Source organism: Lipotes vexillifer, unplaced genomic scaffold (assembly GCF_000442215.2).
Source record: "Lipotes vexillifer unplaced genomic scaffold, Lipotes_vexillifer_v1.1 scaffold225, whole genome shotgun sequence".
Taxonomy (NCBI): Eukaryota; Metazoa; Chordata; class Mammalia; order Artiodactyla; family Lipotidae; genus Lipotes; species Lipotes vexillifer.
Window position 1 is genome coordinate 344,572 of NW_006787630.1, and position 20,426 is coordinate 364,997.

Genomic DNA, 20,426 nt, shown 5'->3' on the forward strand with positions numbered 1-20,426 from the left:
CCCCCTCTCTCCCTCTCTCTCTCTCTCCCTCTCCCTCCCTCCCTCCCTCCCTCCCTCCAATATCTCTCTTCTTTCTCTCTCTCTCTCCAATGTCTCTTTCTTTGCCTGAACCTCCTACCTCCCTCACACCAAATGGATGGGACACGCCGAATGTCCTGGGACCTCCTGCCCCATGAAACCACGTGTTCACAGCGACCCGCACGCGCGTGCACTGCCCCCTCACCTGGGTGTGTGTAGACCCTCGGCACGTAGTGCCTGCAGCCCACGCTCCCACACGTGTGAGCATGCAGACGTGCACACGTACGTGCCCTGACGGGTCACCGGGCAGAGACCCAGGGCGGCCTTGGACCTGCATGCAGATCTCGCCCAGGTGGCTGTGTGTCTCTGGGCAGGTGATCTAACCCTTCAGATGTTTCACCCTTAACACAGGGCCTGGTATACAGTCGGTGCCAAATAAGCTTGGCTGTGATTGTGGTTTTCTCTAAAGTAATAACTGTATTAAACATCCCATAGGCACTTTCCAACTTGCCCTCCTTTCCTTCTGTCGCTATCAGCTCAGCTTGGGCCGGGTGACAGGGACAGTGGTGACTCCCCCAGACCTTGAGCCCTGACCCCCCAGCCAGGGTTTTTCTCTTGGTCTTTCCTCCCCGCCCTCCCAGCCCTGTTCAGGGTCTCCCTGAGTTTGGCCAGACCCACGTGGGTACCAGCATCCTTTGTCCGTCGGGGTGTGTGCATAGGGAACAGGCAAAGGATGAAATTGCTCCTTTGCTGATCTGGATGCTGAGGACACAGCAGTGGATGAAACAGATCAAAGCCATGCCCTCGAGGGGCTACAGTGTAGGTGAGGGGCTGTCAGGACCGTGCTGCCGCTTTGGCACGTGACCCAGGGCTGAGCGGGGAAGCGGGCCACATGGGATTCAGAGAGATCAGGTGGGGTGCAGAACGGGCGTTGCTGGGAAGTCCCGAGGATGGGGCCAGACCCTGTACTCAAGGGAGCTGGCAAGTGGGGCCAGGGAGTCAGGAGGCACCCAGGTCCAAGTCCCAGTGCGGCTCCTTCCTGTCTGCGTGACTTTGGGCCGATGGCTTCAGTGCTCAGTGCCTCAGTCTCTCCCTCTGGGCAGTGGGCACAACAATTGTTCCCATTTCGTAGAGTTGACAGTTCAGTACATGCTCTGCCTCGCTCCCTGTCTGTCTCCCCCACACCGTGGCCTTCTGGCTCAGCCCCCAGCATCCACCCAGGACACGAGGGAGAGGGAAGTCAGGAGACCCAGGGCTCAGACTCGCTCGTCACTTTGGTGGGGACTTTCTACTCTCTGGACTTAGTTTACCCGAAGTCTTCCCAGGGGTCCTTACCTTCCTGCCCTTACCACCTCCACTTTCCCTATTGTTCACTCTGCTCCAGCCTCACCGGCCTCCTCGCTATTCTCCCCAAACATCAGGTATGGTCCTGCCTCGGGACCTTTGCATGTACTGTGTTCTCCGCCTGCAAAGCTCCTACCGTGGAGTGTCATCTTTTAGGTCTTTGTTCAAGTGTCCTCTCCTATGAGAGACCCTCGATTAACCCCCCCTAGCTGAAAAAAAACAACTCCCTGCCCCGTCCTCAAACTCCTTTAAATTTCTCCAGAGCATTTTGTTCAACCTGGCATTTTATTCCATGTTTATTAGCTTGTTTAATATCCATCCCTGCCCACGTCAGGATCTGGGTGAGGGCTGAGCAGAGGACACTGCTGTGTCCCCAGCATCATGCATGGAGCTGACACAAAGTACATACTCAGTAAATGTTTGTTGAACAACCAAATGAATCTCTCCCTCATTGGATGAGAGCTGTTCATAAGCTGTGATGCTCTGAGCTTGAGGGGAGGAACCACTCTAGGTTAGGAACACTTACTCTGGCAGCAGATGGGCCTGTGTTCGAATATGAGCTCTGCTGTTTGACACTTAACCTGGAGGAGGGGACATTGGAACCAGGGCTTTGAAGGGTGCATAGGGGTTTGGGATAAAAGCTTAGGGATGGATAAGAGATTCTCAGTAATGTTTGTTGAATCACTGAGTGAATGAAGGAGAGAGAATCCTTCGTGGGAAACTTTTGGTTTGGGAATTGGAGTTTCACGTCCTGGTTTGCTGCCCTGGACTGTCAGGATGGGAGGGCTACAGGGAGGCCCAGAGTGGGGCACAATCCAGTGCGCAGTTGACCAGTCCATAGCGCCCAGCAGGGGCTTGGACCTCCCAGCTGCTGCTGTCCTCTTTGGCCAGGAAGTCCCAGCAGGGAGAGCAGGAAAGGCTGCCTGAAGGAAAGAACAGTGAAGACAGGGTTTTGAGGGATGTGTAGGAGTTCAGGAGGATTCTTGGCATCTAACTTGCCTTGGCCAAGTGGGGTTTCTGGGAAAGGCCTGGTCTTACTGCCTCCCCTCACCTTGCAGCTCTGATTACCAGGGCAATGGATAAGCCCCCCCACCGACCCCCAAAAGGGTGCAATGTCCTTTTCTGCCCTTTGTACAGAATGAGAAACAGGCCCAAGGTGGAACAGTGATTTGTTCCTGGATCATACAGAAGGTGAAAATGGAGGCTGTTGTCACCCAAACTCATTCCCTCAACAAGTCTGCCTGGCAGTGAGTGCCTCAGCCCTGGGCCTCGGGGTTGGGGGAGAGCAACTGAGCTGGACTCAGAGACCCCAAGTTGTGTGGTGCAGGCTGGGTCTGGGACAACCCTGAGGAGAGCAGGAAAGGCTGCCTGAAGGAAGGAACACTGGAGAGAGGGCCTTGAGGGATGTCTAGGAGTTCAGGAGGATTCTTGGCATCTGGCTTGCCTTGGCTGTCTCCTTTGCCCTGTCAGCCAGTGAGGGCATTGGGAAGTGCTTGGGGAAGAGGCATTGGTTGTCACAGGTCTTATGGGACAAAGAGAGTGACAGGCCTGCCTCTCACCTGGGTTGACCTCCCCAAGAGGATGTGGGAGGCTAGGGCAGCAGGTCCATGACCCAGTTACAGGCTGTTTGTCTTCCTCCAGGACCAGCTGGGGTCACCAGTGACGTGGGCTCCCGCCCCTGCCCGCCTCCCTGGCATCTTTCCCCAGAGAGGGCCCGGGGAGGAGGGGGTAGGGATAAGGCAGGGGCACGGGAGCTTGGAGAGGGGAGGAGCCAGAAGAGGATAGGAGATCGGAAAGGGGGAGGGGGCTCAGAGACAAAGGGCTTCAAGGGGAGGAAGAGTCTGGGCGCAAAACAATCGTAACAACATCAATAATAATAATAATAATAATAGTGTAATGCAGGCTTTTGAGAGCTGGGCCGATAATGGGGTTCATATGCTAGGAAGAGGTGGCATCCTGTTCAAGAAGGCCTGCTGGCTGACACTCCAGCTGCCCCTTCCCAGCTACCTCTTATTACCGCCCCAATAAGCTCCAGGCCTCGGGTGGCAGCCACAGCCATCGCCCAGGCCTCCTGCCACCCTGGTGTCCCCTCCACAGGGGACAGTGTCCTGCACCTCCATCGATTTCCCACCCCAGCTTCTCTGGCCAGACCACCTGGGCTCTGGTCCCGGCTCTGCTGACCGGCTGTGTGACCCTGGGCGAATCGCTCCCCACCCCTGGGGCTGGCACGTCAAGTGACATGGTGACGCAGAAAAAGCACCTCTGAGGTTGGATAGGACCTGACAGGGGACTGGCCCCCTCTATCCTCCCTCTGCCTCAGCAGGTCAGCTGGGGTGGGGACGGGATGGGGGAGCTGCGGAAAAGGGCCCCGAGGTCCGGTCCCCACCACAGCTGTTAGGGTGACTCACACGTTGGGGGCCATTGGCATGGGGGAGCTGGGCGGGCACAAACGGAGCCCCGTTCCGCCCCACCCCGCGAGGGCAGGAGGCTATTTTCAGAGCCTCAGTAATAGAGGAGATCTGAGGTCATCCGCCAGCCCCAGCACCCCATGGCCAGAGGTGGCCCAGGGGAAATGGAGCTCAGTCCAGGGAGGGGCGCTGGGTGGGCGGTACCGTGTGCATCCAGGCCTGGAGGTGGGAGCAAGCCTGGCCACATCCATTTAGAAAAACCAGTTCGTGGCCCAGAGCAGCGGTTTCCCTGTCTCCCCAAGAGACCCCGGCCTCACAGAGAGCAGGCTGCTCTGAGAAAGGGGCCGATGGGGTCCTGGGTTCTTGTCCTTATGCTGACTCTGAGACCCTCCAGGACCTTGGCCAGGTCTCTGCCCCTCTCTGAGCTTAGTTTCTCCATCACACAAGGCGTAGTGGAGCCTCGGGCCTTTTCCTGCCCCAGGGAGATGGTAAGCAATGGAAATAATCTTTACAGCAACAACAATGTCAATAATAATAATAATGATAATAGCATAACAGGCTTTTGAGAGCTGGGCGGATAATGAGATTCACATGCTAGGAAAAGACATCACTCCCATTCAAGAAGCCCAGCACAGCCCCCAGGCAAGAGCGGGGAGGGGGCACCGAAGTTTCTCTTCTCTGTCTTCCTTCCTCCTTGAATTTCTCATCCCTTGAGGCTGAGAAACCAGGTCCTGGATGTTATGCAGACTCAGTTTCCCTTGCTGGAAAATGGCGAGAATGAGACAGCCCCCTCCCACCCCTGTAGGAGGGGATGGGGGCCTCCCATGGCCCCACGTTATTCTCTGAGGGGCCCGATGGCGGCTGCCGTTGTTTTCGTGGGGAAGTCAGATGGGTGTGGGTTCCTGTCTCAGCTCTGCCCCTCATGATTGGGTCCCCTCTTGGGGTCTGTTTCTTCATCCATAAAATGGGTATTGTGGCCACCCAGCAGCACCATTCAGACAGAGGGAGGGGGATGTTGAAGTCACAGCTCTGGCCAGGTCGCTGAGCCTCCCAGGCCTCGGTTTTTCCATCTGTGGAATAGGTCTATGGGGGACAGGGTAGGGTGAACTGGCCCCCAGGGGCCTCTCTCTCCAGCTCTAAACCTCCATGGCTGAGCTCCCCTTTCTCTGGTGCATTCTGCTCTCTTGCCTCCTTGGGCCTCAGCTTTCCCCACCCCTATAATGGATCTATGCAGGAACCACCCCCTCTATGCAGGAACCGCGCCCCCGCCCCCGCCCCCTTCCATCAGCCCCTGACATCCAGGTGGCCCATCTTGGCCTGTGGACCTCAGCCAGTCCTGTCTGTACATCTGGGCTATAGGAATGACGTCTTGTCCTCATTTTTTTCATCACTGCCAAGAGCCGGTTGAGGCAGCCCTTGGACCCCTGTCTGGTGTCAGCTTCCTCTGCTGAACAGTAGGTCTGACAGACAAGCCCCAAGTGACCCTCTGAGCCTGGTTGCTCCTGGAATCGTGACCATCCAGTGTGTGCTCAGCCCTGCTCTGGACATTTGAGCTCACACTCTAGTTCAGTGGTTTGCAAACTACAGTCACAGGGCCCAGTGCCCACCGTCTGTCTTTATAAATAAAGTTTTATTGGAACACTGCCATGCCCATCCCTTACATCTCCTCTGTGGCCAGTCTTGCACTACAGTGCAGAGTGGAGCAGTTGAAACAGACACGAAAATACTCACTATCTGGTTCTTTATGGTACTTTTAAAGTTTGCTGACCACAGTTCTAGAAGGCAGGGAATGGATCCGTGCCACCAGCATTCCACCATCCTCAGTTTTCCCCATCTGTACAAAGGGTCCCCATCAGCCTCCACCTGGGACCCCCAGCTTGTCCTGCCTGTACATTGGGGTTCAAGAAAGTCCTCCATGAACGGCTGCCTTCGTCTGTGCCTCCCACGTGGTCCAAGCCTCAGTTTCCCCATTTGGGCAATGGGTTCTCAAACGACCCGGTGAACCTCTGCTGGGTCCCCACTGGCCTCCACTTTTTTCCCCAGGATGTGGAGGGATCTGCAGCAGCCCCCTGCACCCCTCTGCCTGGCCCTCCTTCTAGCGGGTCTGCCTGGGGCCCCTGCGGCCTCATTCTTACGGGCGGGGCAGTGGGTCCATGGGCCCCAGCGCCTTCTGACCTCGGGTCTCTCCCACCCCGCAGGATGAGTTCCACCCGTTCATCGAGGCGCTGCTGCCTCACGTGCGCGCCTTCGCCTACACCTGGTTCAACCTGCAGGCGCGGAAGCGCAAGTACTTCAAGAAGCACGAGAAGCGGATGTCGAAGGACGAGGAGCGCGCGGTGAAGGACGAGCTGCTGGGCGAGAAGGCCGAGGTCAAGCAGAAGTGGGCGTCGCGGCTGCTGGCCAAGCTGCGTAAGGACATCCGGCCCGAGTGCCGCGAGGACTTCGTGCTGGCCATCACCGGCAAGAAGGCGCCGGGCTGCGTGCTCTCCAACCCCGACCAGAAGGGCAAGATGCGTCGCATCGACTGCCTGCGCCAGGCCGACAAGGTGTGGCGGCTGGACCTGGTCATGGTCATCCTCTTCAAGGGCATCCCGCTGGAGAGCACCGACGGCGAGCGCCTGGTCAAGGCGGCGCAGTGCGGCCACCCGGTGCTCTGCGTGCAGCCGCACCACATCGGCGTGGCAGTCAAGGAGCTCGACCTCTACCTGGCCTACTTCGTGCGTGAGCGAGGTGAGGCGGGGCTTGCGCGTGCACGCGGATCTGGGGGCCAAAAGGGGGTGCGTTGGAAGGTCGTCGAGGGGGGGAGGTGGGCGCACGCAAAGGTAGGAGCCAGGAGGCGGGCCTTAAAGTCCGAGGGCGGGGACAGGTGCAGTGGGAGGATCTGAGCCCTGTGAGGGGCCAAGGGGAAGAGGTGTGGTTCAGGGAGAGTCTGGGGTGGGGGGCAGGTGCGTCCTGGGGCTCTGAAGGTAGAGGCAGGCCCTGACCTTGGGGGGTCAGGGGCCCAAGGGGGGTGGCAGGTCTCAGGAGGTGAGACCCTGTCCCAGGAGGTCTGTTGGCAACAGGGGTGAGGATAGGCCAGTGACGGAAGCGCGGGGGCGGGGGGGGGGGATCTTATCCCTCCTGGGAAAGCTGGGGGAGAGCTGGGGTTGCACTTTGTGACTGATGGGTGATCGGCTCTTGGACTCCCGTGTGACTTTGGCTAGGCCACCAGCCTCTCTGGTCTCCAGCGGCCCCCACTCTGGCCCTTCGAGCTGTGTGTTTGCTGGCTCTGTGGTCAGATGGCCCACATGGAGACTAGCAGGGTTTGCGAGGATGGGGAAATCCACGGCAGCTTCCCGGAGAGGGGGCTCCACTGAGCTGAGCTCTGCAGAACGACTGGGCAGTGATGAGAGTGGGGATATCCCAGGAGGTCAGCCGCCTAAACAGAGATGTGGAGGTCAAGGGCAGGCAGGCCCTGGCTGGGAGGGCAGTGGGGTCTGTTGCCCCGCTGTTCCTGGTGGTGTGGCCAGTGGAGCTGTCAAATGGAGGGTGTCAGCATCCTTACCTAGATTGGGCCTGGGGAGACTCGCCGAGATCGTGTGTGTGTGTGTGTGTGTGTGTAGCATGTTGGACTCTGGCCTGCCACGTGGCGGGTGGCAGCCGTGACTGTCTTCATGCAGATGGAATCAGGTGTGCCCAGAGACCCTAACAGGCACATGTCCCATTCCCCACCGTGCCCACCCAGGCTGGTACACACGTGGGTGCGAACCCACACACACCCGGGGCTGCCTGAACGTGTCAGGTGGGTGCACTCGGGTTGCAAACCCAGCCCTAAGCCCCCGTAGACCCCACAGGAGCCCATGTGATCACAACCAGAAATGATGGCGGAAGGCTGGGGGAGGGGTGGTGAGAAGAGAGCGAACTCCGGGGCTGGACTGCCCAGATTCCGAACGCAGCCCTGCCATGTGGTGTGCTGGCTGTGTGACTTCGCCTCAGTCCCTGTCCTCTGCCTCAGTTTCCTCCTCTGTACAGTGGGGGTAACAACCATGCCAACTCTTAGCGATGCTGTGAGGATTCTATGAGGTCTCCTGCTCTCCATTGTGTGTGGGAGGGAGAGCTGGGGCAGATTTTCCCAGTCTTGACCTTGGCCTCATCTGCCCCTCCCCCCACCCCCACCAATTAGCACTAAACGCAGGGGGCCAGAGGCAGAGGGGTAGACAAGGTGACCGTTTGCTGCGGGCGGGATTGGGGGTGTGGGCAGGGGCAGCCTTGGGGGCTGCAGTGCCCATTACCATGCAGGTCCTGGTCTCTCTCACCACATCCATCCTCCTCCTCCACGCTGAGCTGATAAAATTTTGAAGCGAGTTTTCTGCCAGCGTCAGCACAATCTCCGGGCGCCTCCCCTCCCCCATCGGCCCCCTCCCCCCTCAGCTCAGCAGGCAGGCCAGGCCTCCGGGCCTCCCCAGACACCTTCGCGTGCGACTGCCATGCCTTTGCTGGCCGGTCTGGTCAGCATCCTCACGTGAGGGCCAGGGAAGGTCAAGGCTGCTGCGCCCTCCCGTGCAGGCTCCATCATCCCAGGGGACCACTGCTGCTCAGACAGGCCCCAGCTGACCCAGCTTCAGCTGGCTGGGAGTGAGGGTCGGGCGTGAGGGCTGGGCCAGGAACCCACTCCCAGCTCAGCTGCCTGCCTAAGGGCCGGGTGATCCTAAACAAGTCACTTAATCTCTCTGTGCCTGCTTTCTTTGATTTTAAAATGCGATGCTCAAAAATAGCTGGCCGGTAGGAATGTTGTGTTCTCACGGTAAGCGTTCAACAAATAACCCCCATGCAGTCATGAACACAGGTACCAGGCACAGGGCTAGGGCTTTGTGGACCGTTGTTATCAACATTATCATCCTCATTAGGATTATGATTTCCCGCCTCCATGCCTTTGCCCATGCTGTTCCCTCTGCTTGGAATGCCTTTCCCGTCTGGAGGACTCCTACTTATGCTTCAAAACCCCAACTCCCAGCTCCACTTTCTCTCCATCAGGCATTTTTTTCTGAGGACTTAGCAATTCTTTTCCATCCTCATGGCAACCCTGCAAGGCAGGGGTCATTGTACCCATTTTACAGATGAGGAAACCAAAACCCAAAGAAGATAACTGCCCAGCGCAAGGTCACACAGCTAGGAAATGGCAGAGTTAGGGTTTAGACGTGGGCGGGTTCTGTTGCTGACACCCCTGCTAGCCTTCTGCACTCGGTGGCAGAAGGGGATGGAAGTAAATCACAGTGTAGGATGTGGGTATCCAGTCAACGTGGCTGGACCACCTCCGGGCTGGGTCTGTGTTCTAGGCTCCTAGGCCTAGCTAGGGCCTCCTCCGGGGTTCCCAGGCCGAGGCTGGCCCCCAGAACCCCCTGTTGAGCTTCAGCTCCCCAGCTTCCACCGCAGGACCCCTGTCTTCATCTGGGCCAGAGTTATGTCTCTCTTCTCAGCCAGGTAGTCATCTGACCTCAGAGACAACTGGTCACCTCCCTCCTCTCACCTGGTGGGTCCCAGGGCTGCAGGGGGTCCTGGCCAAGGCCAGAGTGCGGTGTCCACTCAAATCAGCCCTGCTAGGAGGCTATGGGATTGATGGGGAGTGGGGGAAATGGGCCTCAGTTGGCTTCTGGGGGCGGGTGTCACAGGGTGGATAGTGGGACAGGCACCCGCCATTACGGCTGAAAAGGAGGTACCACCTCTAGCGTCAGAAGCGGGGCCTTGGAGCCGAGAGGATGACAGTGAGAGAGAGAGACAGAGAGACCCAGAGACATGGGGAGACACAGAGAGACCCACAGACGCATCATACGCTCGGCCCTTCCCTGTCCCAAGACAAGGGGACAAAGTCCAGCTCCCCCCACGGCCTCCGTCCTTATCTCTCCCAGGGGGTGTCAGGCGGACTGCTGGAGCCGCACCCCAAAGGGGAATCCCAGGCCTCCATCCTTGGGTTTATTTTGGAGGAGAGAAGGGTGGGGACGAGCCGTGAGGAGGTGCCTTTAGCGCTGGGGCTGCCAGGCTGATCAGAGCCCAGGGCACCGCCTGGGGCCGAATTTGGCAGCTTCAGGCATCCATCTGGCACCGTTGTGGACACAGGGGCCTGATTCCAGGGGTGGACTCCGTGTGTGCCCTGGGGGTGGGCTAGGGGACAGCTGGGGGGCCATGATGAGGGGGAGACGTGAGCTCCACCTTGGGACATTGGGGCTGCCCGCTCAATGCGTGCACTTTAGGGGGAGGGATGTGTGCAGTTAAGCAGGGCATGGGCAACCTGACAATTCTCAGTTAAATTAGTAAAAACCTAATGACAGGGAGGGGTGTGGAGAGGGAGGGCAGGGCAGGCATTCTGGCCAGGGAGGGCCTGAAAGAAGTGAGCGAGCTGCAGAGGGATGTGAGTGAGAGTGTGCAGGGCAGTGGGGGGGGGGCACAGTCAGTGCAAAGGCCCTGGGGCTGGAATGGCCCAGAGCACAGGTGCTAGTTGGGAAGGTGAGGCCCTGTGCCTGGTGTTGGGGAGGCCGGGAGCGGGTGAGCCGGCTCTCCTCTCTCCTGCCTCCCATTTGAGAAGGAGTCTGGAGAAAGCAGGGCCCAGAGAGGGAAGCCGCCTGCCCAGCCCCGAAGCCCAGCCAGGCCTCCCCGCCCCCTCTGGCGGCCTGAGAAACCTGAGGCGCGGGCGGGCACCGTGCCAGGGCGGGAGGGGGAGGGGCTGCCAGGCCCGCCCGCTCCGGCAGCTGCCAGCCCGCCCCGAGCCCCGCCAGCCCAGATGGTGCCCATCTGCTGACGCTGCCGTGGGCTGGCCTCCCGTTCCCGCCTCCTGTTCCCGCCTTGATCGGTGCCAACCTCCCGGAAGGGCGCTGTGGGCAGGGGCTGGCTTGGGAAGCTTGCAGCTGCTAGAGGAGCTGCCCAGGGTGCCCAGGGAGGGGTCAGGAGGAACTGGGGGCAGGGGTCCCCATCGCCTCCTGGATGGACCTGGGAAACAATAATAACAACAGAGATAATAGTAACAGCAAAAACATCGTGTACCCGGTGCTGAGCCCATCCTAAAACTGGTTTCATTCTCTCCACCACTCTGGGAAGGAGGGACTATTACCTTCTCCCCTGTTTCAGATAAGGAAACAGTCCCAGAGATGGTCAGCCACTTGCCCAAGGTCACACAGCTCCTAAGAGGTAGGGCGAAATTAGAACCCACAGATCCTGACTCCTTGAAACCATTAAAGGAGAAAACCTAAAAACCGCTTTTGAGGTTATGAGATGGAACCCACACCTTCCTAGTTGTACAGATCATGAAAAGAGCTGGCCCGGAATACACAGTGAACCAATGAATGAATATCAGTGAACGTTCCCGAAGTGCCTACCGTGCCCAAGGCTGGGGGCTGGGGTCTCCATAAAGCACACCCAGGGCTCGGATGGCAGGAGAAAGGGCCTGGAGCAAGGGGGCCTGGATCAGTCTCAGCTCTGCTCCTGGCTTGCTGTGTGACTTAGGGCAGAGCCCTGCCCTCTCTGGTCTGGGCTTGGAGGAGAGCTGAGGCCGGGAAGGTCAGGCCTTGTGGGGCCACAGAGAGAAACAAGCCAGACCCTGAGTGCGGGTCCTGCCGTCTCCTCTAGCCCCTGCTAATCTTCATCCCAACACTGGCCCTGTGCTGGGGAGGCAGAGGGCGGATGTGGACAGGAGGGCGTGTAAGGGCACCCGTTGGCTTGTGTAATGGATACAGTTTGTGTCCACACGTGTTCCAGGCTGCGTGAGGTGCATTCCCCTCTCTGCGCCTTAGTTTTTCCATCTGGAAAGTGGAGAAAATAAGAACTATGTCCACTGCATTGATGGTTGGAGTGATCCCTGGACAGCATACAGGAGGCCCTGGGTAAACGCTCAGTCCCTTCCCGGATCCTCCTCCCAGCCCCAGGTGGCAAAGGGGAAGAACCTCAGGCATCTAGTGAACCAGCAGGGGCACCTGTGACCCAGGATGGACCCCCCCCCACCACCACTGGAAGCCACCTCTCCAGGTGTCTGGGTGGCAGAGGGGTGAGGGGCTCTTGGCAGCCTGGACTCCCCTGGGGCTGAGCAGCCAGGTGGACCAGCCGTCTGTCTGTGCAGAGGAGGTGGCTGCCCGGGTTGAGGTCCAGACACCAGCTGACGATGTATTTATAGCGGCAGCAGGAGGCCTCTGGGCTCCTGGTTAGTGGTGCTGAGGGAGCCGCTAACCCAGCAGGTGGGAGCCCAGTGTCCGGAAGAGGTAGGGGCACGATCTGTAGCCAGATGGCCCAGGTTCAAGTCCCGCCACTCGTGAGCTGTGTGACCTTGGGCAGGTGACGTCACTGCTCTGGGCCTCAGTTTCCTTCCCTCTGAAATGGGCATGATACGGATGGTGCCTGCTTCACCGGGCTGGGTAGGGTTAAATGAGTTAATGCGTGAAGAGTGCTAGGACAGGGCCTGGCACACAGTGAAGTGCTCAAACATGATTTGGTGACTTAAAAAGGAAGGCGATTCTGACACCTGCTACACCATGGATGGACCCGGAGAACATGATGCTCAGTGAGAGAATCCAGACACAAAAGGACAAATACTGTTTAATTCCACTCACAGGAGGTCCCTAGAGAGTCACAACCACAGAGACAGGAAGTCGATGGTGGGGGCCAGGGGCTGGGGGAGGGGCTGGGGAGTCAGTGTTTCATGGAGACAGAGTTTCAGTTTGGGAAGATGAGAAAGTTCTGGAGATGGATGGTGGGGATGGTCGCTGGACAGTGTGAATGTACTTAATGCCACTGAAGTGCACACTTAAAAATGGTTAAAATGGTAAAGTTTATGCTACTGATATTTTACCACAATTTAAAAAATTATTTGTTGTTGATAATAATAATTTGCAAATCAACTAGACTTCAATTTAAAAATTCAAAAAAAACGATAATAATAATGAATAATAGTGCATCGTCTATTATATTGCAATGATAAATAATAAAAATAAAAATCAGTGATGGTAATATAATCCTAGTTATTATTATCAGTGCCTTTATTATCATGATCATTCCTTTGTTTCTAGCCCCAGCTCTGCCCTCTGGCCAGCTGGGCAACCTTAGGCAAGTTAGTGCCCATCTCTGTGCTTCTGTTTCTTCATCTGCAAATTGAGCATAGGGAGTGTCCAGCGATTGGAGTTAAGATCGTATCTGTGAGAAAGGAACCTCTTACTTAGCACGATGAGTGCTCAGAAATATTTGGAGTTCTTTCCTGAGTAGCCTGAGTAGGTCCTCCCTCCCCCATGGACACCCCTGCATGGGCGCCCAGCTTGCACGCCTGCGCCTGCCAAGGCAGGGCTGCAGAGGCTCCTGAGGACCCGAGAGGTGCGGAGCCCTCAGAAAACGGGAGGCATCCCGATGCACCTGTGGCGGCCACCCCGGCGTGGCAGGGCTGCAGTTGCCACCCTGGCCCTGTGCCCAGCGAGCCAAGGGGAGGCTGAGGGCAGCTAGGGACATCTCCGGCCACCACCCCACCCCCCCGCCACCTTCCGCAGACAGCTGCCAGGCCGGCCCCTCTCCCTCCAGCTGGGTGTGGGCAAGAAGTCACAGATGGTCAGAGTCCGTGAGGGACAAGGGAGGGGGCACGTGGGAACACTGGATGTCTTGTCCAGATCAGGAAACTGAGGCCCAGAGAGGGGCCGGGCATTGCCCAGGGCGGCCCAGTAAGGGCCCTTCTTCTGGTCCATTCCGTCCCATCTTCTGTCCCAGGCTGACTTGGATGGGTGCCAGGATGGGGGACCCAGGTACTTCGGGGTAAATGGCTTGCAAATGGGAAAGGGGTTTCAAGGCCTGGGGCGGCGGTGGGGTGGGTGGGTGGCTGGTGGTGCTCTAGATTGCCAGAGCTAAGGTCTGCTCTAGATCCTCCAAGGGACAAGTTCTGGAATTTCCAAGGCCTGAGTTCTAGACGCTTCAGAGCTGGGATCTTTACCACCTGACAATTCTAGAATTCTCCCTCGTGGGTTCAGAGCAGCACAATTCAGTAGAAATACAACTCGAGCCATACAGATAATTTTTCTGGTATCCACACTTAAAAGTATAAACCTACAGGGGAAATTAATTTTAACAGCCTATTCTGTTTAACCCAGGACATCCAAAATATTGTCATTTCGACACATAATCAATATGAAAAAATTATTGAGATGTTTCACCTTCTTTTTTGTCCTAAGTCGTTGAGATTCACTGTGTGTTTCGGACCGGCCACATTTCAGGCGCTCAACGCCACACGTGGCCAGTGGATGCCGTGTCAGCACTAGAGCATCTGCGTTCCAGAGAATTCCAAGGCAGATCTCAAATCTCCCAAGTTAGGTTCTTGAGAATGTGAGGACAGATTCTAAAACTCCCAAATCAGTCATCAATTATCCAATCAAGCATTGGTTTCTTCAGTATCCAAGAAGCCCTTAAGTGTATTCGTGACCATGGATGACGGTTTCCAGAATTCCACTCGTTGGGTTTTCACATGGCCAAGGACAAGCTCTAGAATGTTCTCGAGCTGGGTTCTAGAACACCCAGGGCAGGTTCTAGAATTATCTGAGGCAGGGATCCAGAAAGTTCAGGTCAGAGTCGAGTAAGCCTGTCCTCAGACCCCGGGTGACTGAGCAGAACATTACAGAAAAGATGCCTACAGAGGGAGAACGAGGTCGATTTTCATTTGTTTGAGGCTTTTTCCAGACTGGCTGAGTCAGGGGCCGCGTGCTTGGGGGCAGCAAGGTGGATGGGGGCCCTGTTGTGGGAAAAGGTTTGGGAGCAGTTTGTGAGGATACATGACTATGAGAACCTGGGACTAGGGGGGCCCAGGAACAAGAATCAGGACTTTGTTTAATTCCCAGTAAGTGTCTGTTATTTATTAGATGTTTGGACATGGAACCCTGCGTGTGTTTCCAGAGGCTCTTGTGGGGCTGTTTTGGGAAAGGGCGCTTAGTAGGTCCTCGCTGGAAGGCAGTGGCTATAGTTGGGGATCGTGACATCTGGCAGGAGGCAGGGGTTGTCTGTCTGTGTTTGGGGTGTTGGGGTGCGTTTATGGGGGAATTGCAGGCATATTGAGGGCTTACTAAATTAAATTCTCAGTAAATGTCAGGAATTGTTAGTACCATTTCGTTTCACCTTAATTCCACAAAGGTAGAGATTATCATGAACCGCATTTATCACATGGGAAAATTGAGACCCGGAGAGGTTAAGACACCAACCTGAGGTCACACAGCTAAAAGGTAGCATCTGGATTCAAACCCAGGTCTGAGGGCAGATCTGAGGGCCTACAACGGTCCCCTGGGAAGGGGCTGTTTGGGGTGTGTCAGGGACCTCCCCCAGAATGTCCCAGGATCCCTCCTTTGGGCCTAGAGGATTTTGGTGCTGGTGAGTGGATGCCAGGTTCAGCTGGATCAAGGAGCACCTTTGGGGGCTGCAGCCTGGCCGGGACCCAGTGAGGGGGGTGGCTAGCCTCAAACCCTCGACATGGGGAAACCAGGAAGGCGAGAGATGCAGCCAAGGTCACGTGTTCCCTTTCAGTCTCTTGTCTCTGGACCTTTTTCCATCTCTTTGTCTCTCTCAGCCCCTGTCTCTGCCCAGCCCCAGTCTCTCCTGGTCTAGGCCAGTCTCCTCCCCTCACCGCCTCCGGGCAGCCTGTGGGCTGCCCGGAGGTGGCAACAGCAGCTGAATGGGCCCCTTGTTCCTGACCACACCCTCCCCTTAGGGTCACCCCGGGACGAGCTCCGGCAGCCTGCTGTCTTAAAGAGCCAGCACCCAGAGAGAGGGGAAAAGAGGGGGCCGCTTCACTCCCAAGCCCCACCCCTCAGCCTCCCAAGGATGGAGGAACTGAAGTGCATACATGCGGGGGAGCACCGCACCTGGACATCCCAGCCCCATGTGATCAGACGGTGGCCTTGGGGCTGTGTGTGCATGGTGGGGCTTGGGTTTCATCTGGGACAAATTCCTTCTCCTGTCTTGGCCGCCGTTGTTTCCCCATCTGTATCTGCAGCTCCTTGTGCCCATCCCCGGGGGGGGGGGCGGGGGGTCGTTGGGCAGATAGAATAGTATCTGGGCCAGGTTTGGTACACAGTCGGCGCTCTTCTGTGCCCATTGTGCAATTATGTAGCCCCATTTTACGGAGGAGCTGAGCGGTAAGGCTCTGGCTGAGGCTACGCAGCCCAGATTTCAGCCAACTCTGCCACCTCCACCCTCCGCTCGGGGCTGTGAAGCTTCACGTTGCTCGCTTGCCGTCTTAGGCCCTCAGTTTCCCCTTCAGAGCAATGGGAACCGCCCCCGCCCACTTTCAGGCTAGAAGCCTTTCACTCCTCCCGCCCCCGAGGATGCTGTGGCTGGGAGTTCCTGGCATCCCCCAGATAGGAGCCAACCCAGAGGGCCTCGAACGGGGCTGCACCCCGGTAGCCACTCTGGGAGGCCTCAGCGCTCCTGTGCCCCAGGCCGGCCCCACAGACAGCCTGGGACAGGTTGCTGCCGGATGGACAAGCCTGTTCCCTGCTTCCTTATGTAACCAGGTTATGCAAGGGCAGCTGGCCTGCTTACATAAGGGGAGGCCCGGCCAGCCCCAGCTGGGGAGGGGGAAGCTCTTAAAGGGGCTGGTGTCTCCCGAGTCTCCCCTCCAGGGCCCTGTGCCAACCCATGGAGGGGAGCCTTATAAACTCTGGCCGATTCTGTACTCATCAGCGCCATCATTGCCATCATTATTATTATTGCTGTTGATGTTGTTTATCATCACTGTTCTTTCCCAGAAGGCACAAAGCCCACACTCTGCTTCTGACCCTCGGCTAGTCCCTTTTCTCCCTGAGCCTTAGTTTCCCCATCTGGGCAAGGTGGGTGGTGTCAGTGAAGGAAGGCAGTGGGGCGTGACGGGGGTGCTGGCCCCGCCACCTGCTCGCTGTGTGACCTCAGGCAAATGGCGATCCTCTCTGGGCCTCGGTTTCCCCATCTGTAAACTATGCTTGCCTCTCTAGGTTACTGAGGGGGAAATGAATTCAGACATGCGAAGGGTTAAGATGGCATCGAGCACACACTCAGCCAGTACAACTTCTTGGTAGTCAATAAATATTTATTAAGCGCTTACTGTGTGCCAAGCCCTGTGCTGCGAACAAGACAGACAAAAATCCAGGCCCTGCGGGGCTCACAGTCTGCTGGGGGAGATGGACGAAAAACAAGTTCGTGATAAGGGCTACTGAGAAAAAGAAAGAAAGGCAAGGAATAGAGAGTGGTGGGCTATGTGGGGAGGGACTGTCCGAGGACTTGACATTTGAGCTGAGACCTGAGGGTGAAGAGGAAGCAGTTGTGTGAAGAAGTGGGGAAGGGCACCTTAGGCAGAGGGCACAGCCTGTGCAAAGGCCCTGGGGCAGGACCTGGTGTGTTGGAGGAACAGAGTGAGGGAGGGGGTAGAGGGACGTGGGGAAGGGCACCTTAGGCAGAGGGCACAGCCTGTGCAAAGGCCCTGGGGCAGGACCTGGTGTGTTGGAGGAACAGAGTGAGGGAGGGGGTAGAGGGAAGTGGGGAGGGCAGGGAGGGGACTTGGGCTTTTACACCTAGGGAGGTGGGAGCCCTGGAGGGCTGTGGGCAGAGGAGAGGCGGGGCCTGACTCAGGGGCTCACAGGCGCCCTCTGGCCACTGTGGGGAAGACAGACTGTGGGGGGTGAGGGTGGGAGTTGAGAGACCAGGGCTGAGGCCACCGCACTGGTTCAGGCTTAGGAGGGCGACAGTGGGGGCCAGCCAGGCAGAGGCTGATTCCTGAAGCGTGAGAATTCAGTGGCAGTGGTCAGCCTGGGTGGAGCAGGACAGTGCACGTTGGTCACCCGGATTACGGGGCCCCTTCGGAGGCTGGTGCTGGCCCCCTTGCCTCCTGCTTGGACTTAGGCAGGGAAAGGAGGGGCGGGCAAGCGCAGGGCCCCTCCTGGAGTCAGGACGTCGTTTGCGGGCAAGCTGGGGTAGGGCTCTGGTGCCTGGGTGGCCCGCGGGGCTCTGGGCGGGCTGCGCGGGCAACTGCCGGGTGTCCAGCCCCAAGCTGGGTGTTCCACCTGCATGGCTGCACTGTTCCCGTTTTTATTCCCCATCTCGCCAGGTGAGCTTGGGCTGGCATCTGCCCCGCCCTGCACCTCAGTTTCCTCATCTGTGAAGTGGGAATGATCATCTGTAACTGCTCGGTGGGTTCCAGGAACACTGGCACACAGTAGGTGCCCATTCAGTGATCAGCAGCAATAGTGCAGGAGGCTTGGGAGTGAGGGAGCCCCCCGGCATGGGAGGCAGGCATGTAGAAACCCACGATACCCACCGAGATGGGCCACTGGGCAACTAACTGAGTCCCCGCGACTGAGCCCCTGTTTTGTCCCTGCAAAATGGGACCACCGTCACAGAACCCCTGTGACACCTGGTCAAAGGCCAGCACAGAAAGGCACATAGGCTGCTATCACACTGTCCCAGCCCCATGTGACACCTGGGGAAACTGAGATCCAGAGAGAATGGGGGTGCTTAGCCTACAGTCACAGCCAATCGGGCAAGGAGATGCCCCTGGAACAGATGGCCTGGCTTCAAGCCATTCAGAGGGCCTCAGTTTCCAAATCCGTGAAATAGGCACACTGCGGGGGTCAGTAGGAATTACTGGACACCCAGGAAGAGGCTGCAAGGATTTATCTGGCCAGTCTAGACACTTTCTTCCTGGGGTACTGGCATGACCTATGTGGGGGGGGTCTTTGGTCTCCCCCCATCCCCTTCACCCAGTTCCCCTTAGGTTGAGGAGGAAATTCCTGGAGGCTCCTGGGTTAGCTGGGGCCCTTCTGGCCAAGGAGGAGGCAGTAGGAGCCAAGGCCCCTCTGCCTGGAAACTGCAGCCCTGTCTGGTTGGAGCAGGCCTGTCCTCCTCTGCCCTGTAGAAGGGCTGGAGCTGGACAGTCTGGCCCACCCCAGACAGACAGGGCTGTCTGTCTTTGCTGCATACCTACCATGTGCCTGCCTGGCCTCTGCCAGACCCAGACACGTTCAGTGAGGCAGCAGGTGGTGCAGCCAAGTCTCTCTGGTCGAGTCCCAGCTTCGTGCACTTGGCCCAATTGCCTAACCTCCCAGAGGCCTCCTCTGCCCCTCTGTAAATCTGTATGTAGCTCCTAGGATTATATGTAGCTCCTGGCAATATAAGCACTCAATAAATGGAAGTTATGATTATTCTTATAATTTTCATACACTGTTCTCTCTCCCTACAAGCCCCTTCTGTGCCTGGCAAAATCCTACTCAGACATCAAGGCCCCAGCTCCAATGTCCCCTCCTCCAGGAAGTCCTCCTGGGCCCCCAGGCCAGGTTTCTGATATTTTCTTGGGTTCCTCCTGCCCAGAGGTCCTGCCCTCTGATATCCAGGACCTGGAGCAGTTGGGTGGGCTTCCCAAAAGAAGATTTCTGCTGATCCTCAAAGAATGAAGGGGGCCTGAGATAGGCAATGCTTAGGTGGTATTCTATACCCCGCCCTCTGCCTGCTGTAGAAATCCCTTGTATCACCACTGGTTGGAGTCCACGCCCTTAAACCTAGTCTTTCCCTCTGAATATCCCCCAGTTTTCCCAACATTCCTCAAATTCCTTTGTCTGACAAGCATTTATTTTGCACCTGTTGTATGCCAGGCCCTATCAGGATCATCCCAATTAGTCATGCAACAGGCATGTATCGGGTGCTGTGTGCCAGGCTCTGCTGGAATAATCGCACTCACTTGTCTGCAAACATCTGTCGACTGCCAGCTATGTGTAAGCATTACTTGAGCACCGACTGCATGCCAGGCTCTGGGAAGAGAGGAAGCCCAGGGGAGAAAAGTCTCCCACTAACCCTCCCTCCAGGCTTTGGCCCTCTAGTCTCCACCCTCCTCCTGCATTCCAGGCAGCGGGTTAAGAATGTGGGCGCTGGAACCAGAGTAACTGAGTCCCCATCCGCTTGTCCACTCACTGGCGTGAGACCTGGGGCGAGCCCCTTCCCATCTCTGACCCCCTCTGTGAAACGGAGCGCCCAGCAATCTGCCTGCAGCTCAAAACCTACTTTCTGCAGAGAAGGAAACTGAGGTAGTAAGCAGGCAGGCTCCCCAGAAACCCCTCCGGGCAACACTGGGAGGCAACCCATCTTAGCCCCGAGAGGGGCAGGGCTGGCCCGAGGGCATATAGCTCCTGGTTGGGACCCTGTCCTGCTCTGGAGCCCTCCCCTTGGTGCCCGCCTGCCTGGCCTGGCTGCCAGCCTCCGGCCTTTCCCCCACCCCACCCCCGACTCCCGCGGGGCTGCCGCTTGGTGACGCAGCCAGAGAAACTTCAGAAGGAAGGGAAGCTGGGAGGGGCCGGGCTCCTCGGCAGACCCTGGCTGGCCGGCCGGGTGCCCCCACCCCGTCCCTGGCAGTGGGGATACTGCGGGCTTCCGCCGCCTCCATCCACCGCGTGGCCGCAGACGGCTTCCGGGGCCGCGTCCCCTCTTGTGGCCACACGTGAGCACTTAGCCCGTGGGCACATGTGGCTCCCCGGCTCCCAGCCCCCAGCCCGCCCCCCCACACACACACACACCGGCCGCGCTGCCAGGGAGGCAGGCCGAGGCCTTGGCTTGGCTGCTGGCAAAGCCAAGAATTTGCTCCAAATGTAAACAGCGAGTTATTTTAAGTCTGCCCCCCTCCCCGGGTGGCGCTGACACATTTGACATTGGAGGGGACCG

The 20,426-nt window shown here is 57.7% G+C and overlaps 1 protein-coding gene across 3 annotated transcripts in view; it reads left to right on the top strand.

Annotated features, from left to right (window-relative positions):
- The window catches only part of NFIC (nuclear factor I C), a 60,110-nt gene that overhangs the window by 4,437 nt on the left and 35,247 nt on the right, over positions 1-20,426 (top strand). For all 3 annotated transcript variants that reach the window (XM_007460334.1, XM_007460335.1, XM_007460333.1), the window contains exon 2: positions 5,969-6,500. In XM_007460334.1, coding sequence (XP_007460396.1) covers positions 5,969-6,500 — 532 coding nt within the window. The remainder of the gene's footprint in view (positions 1-5,968; positions 6,501-20,426) is intronic.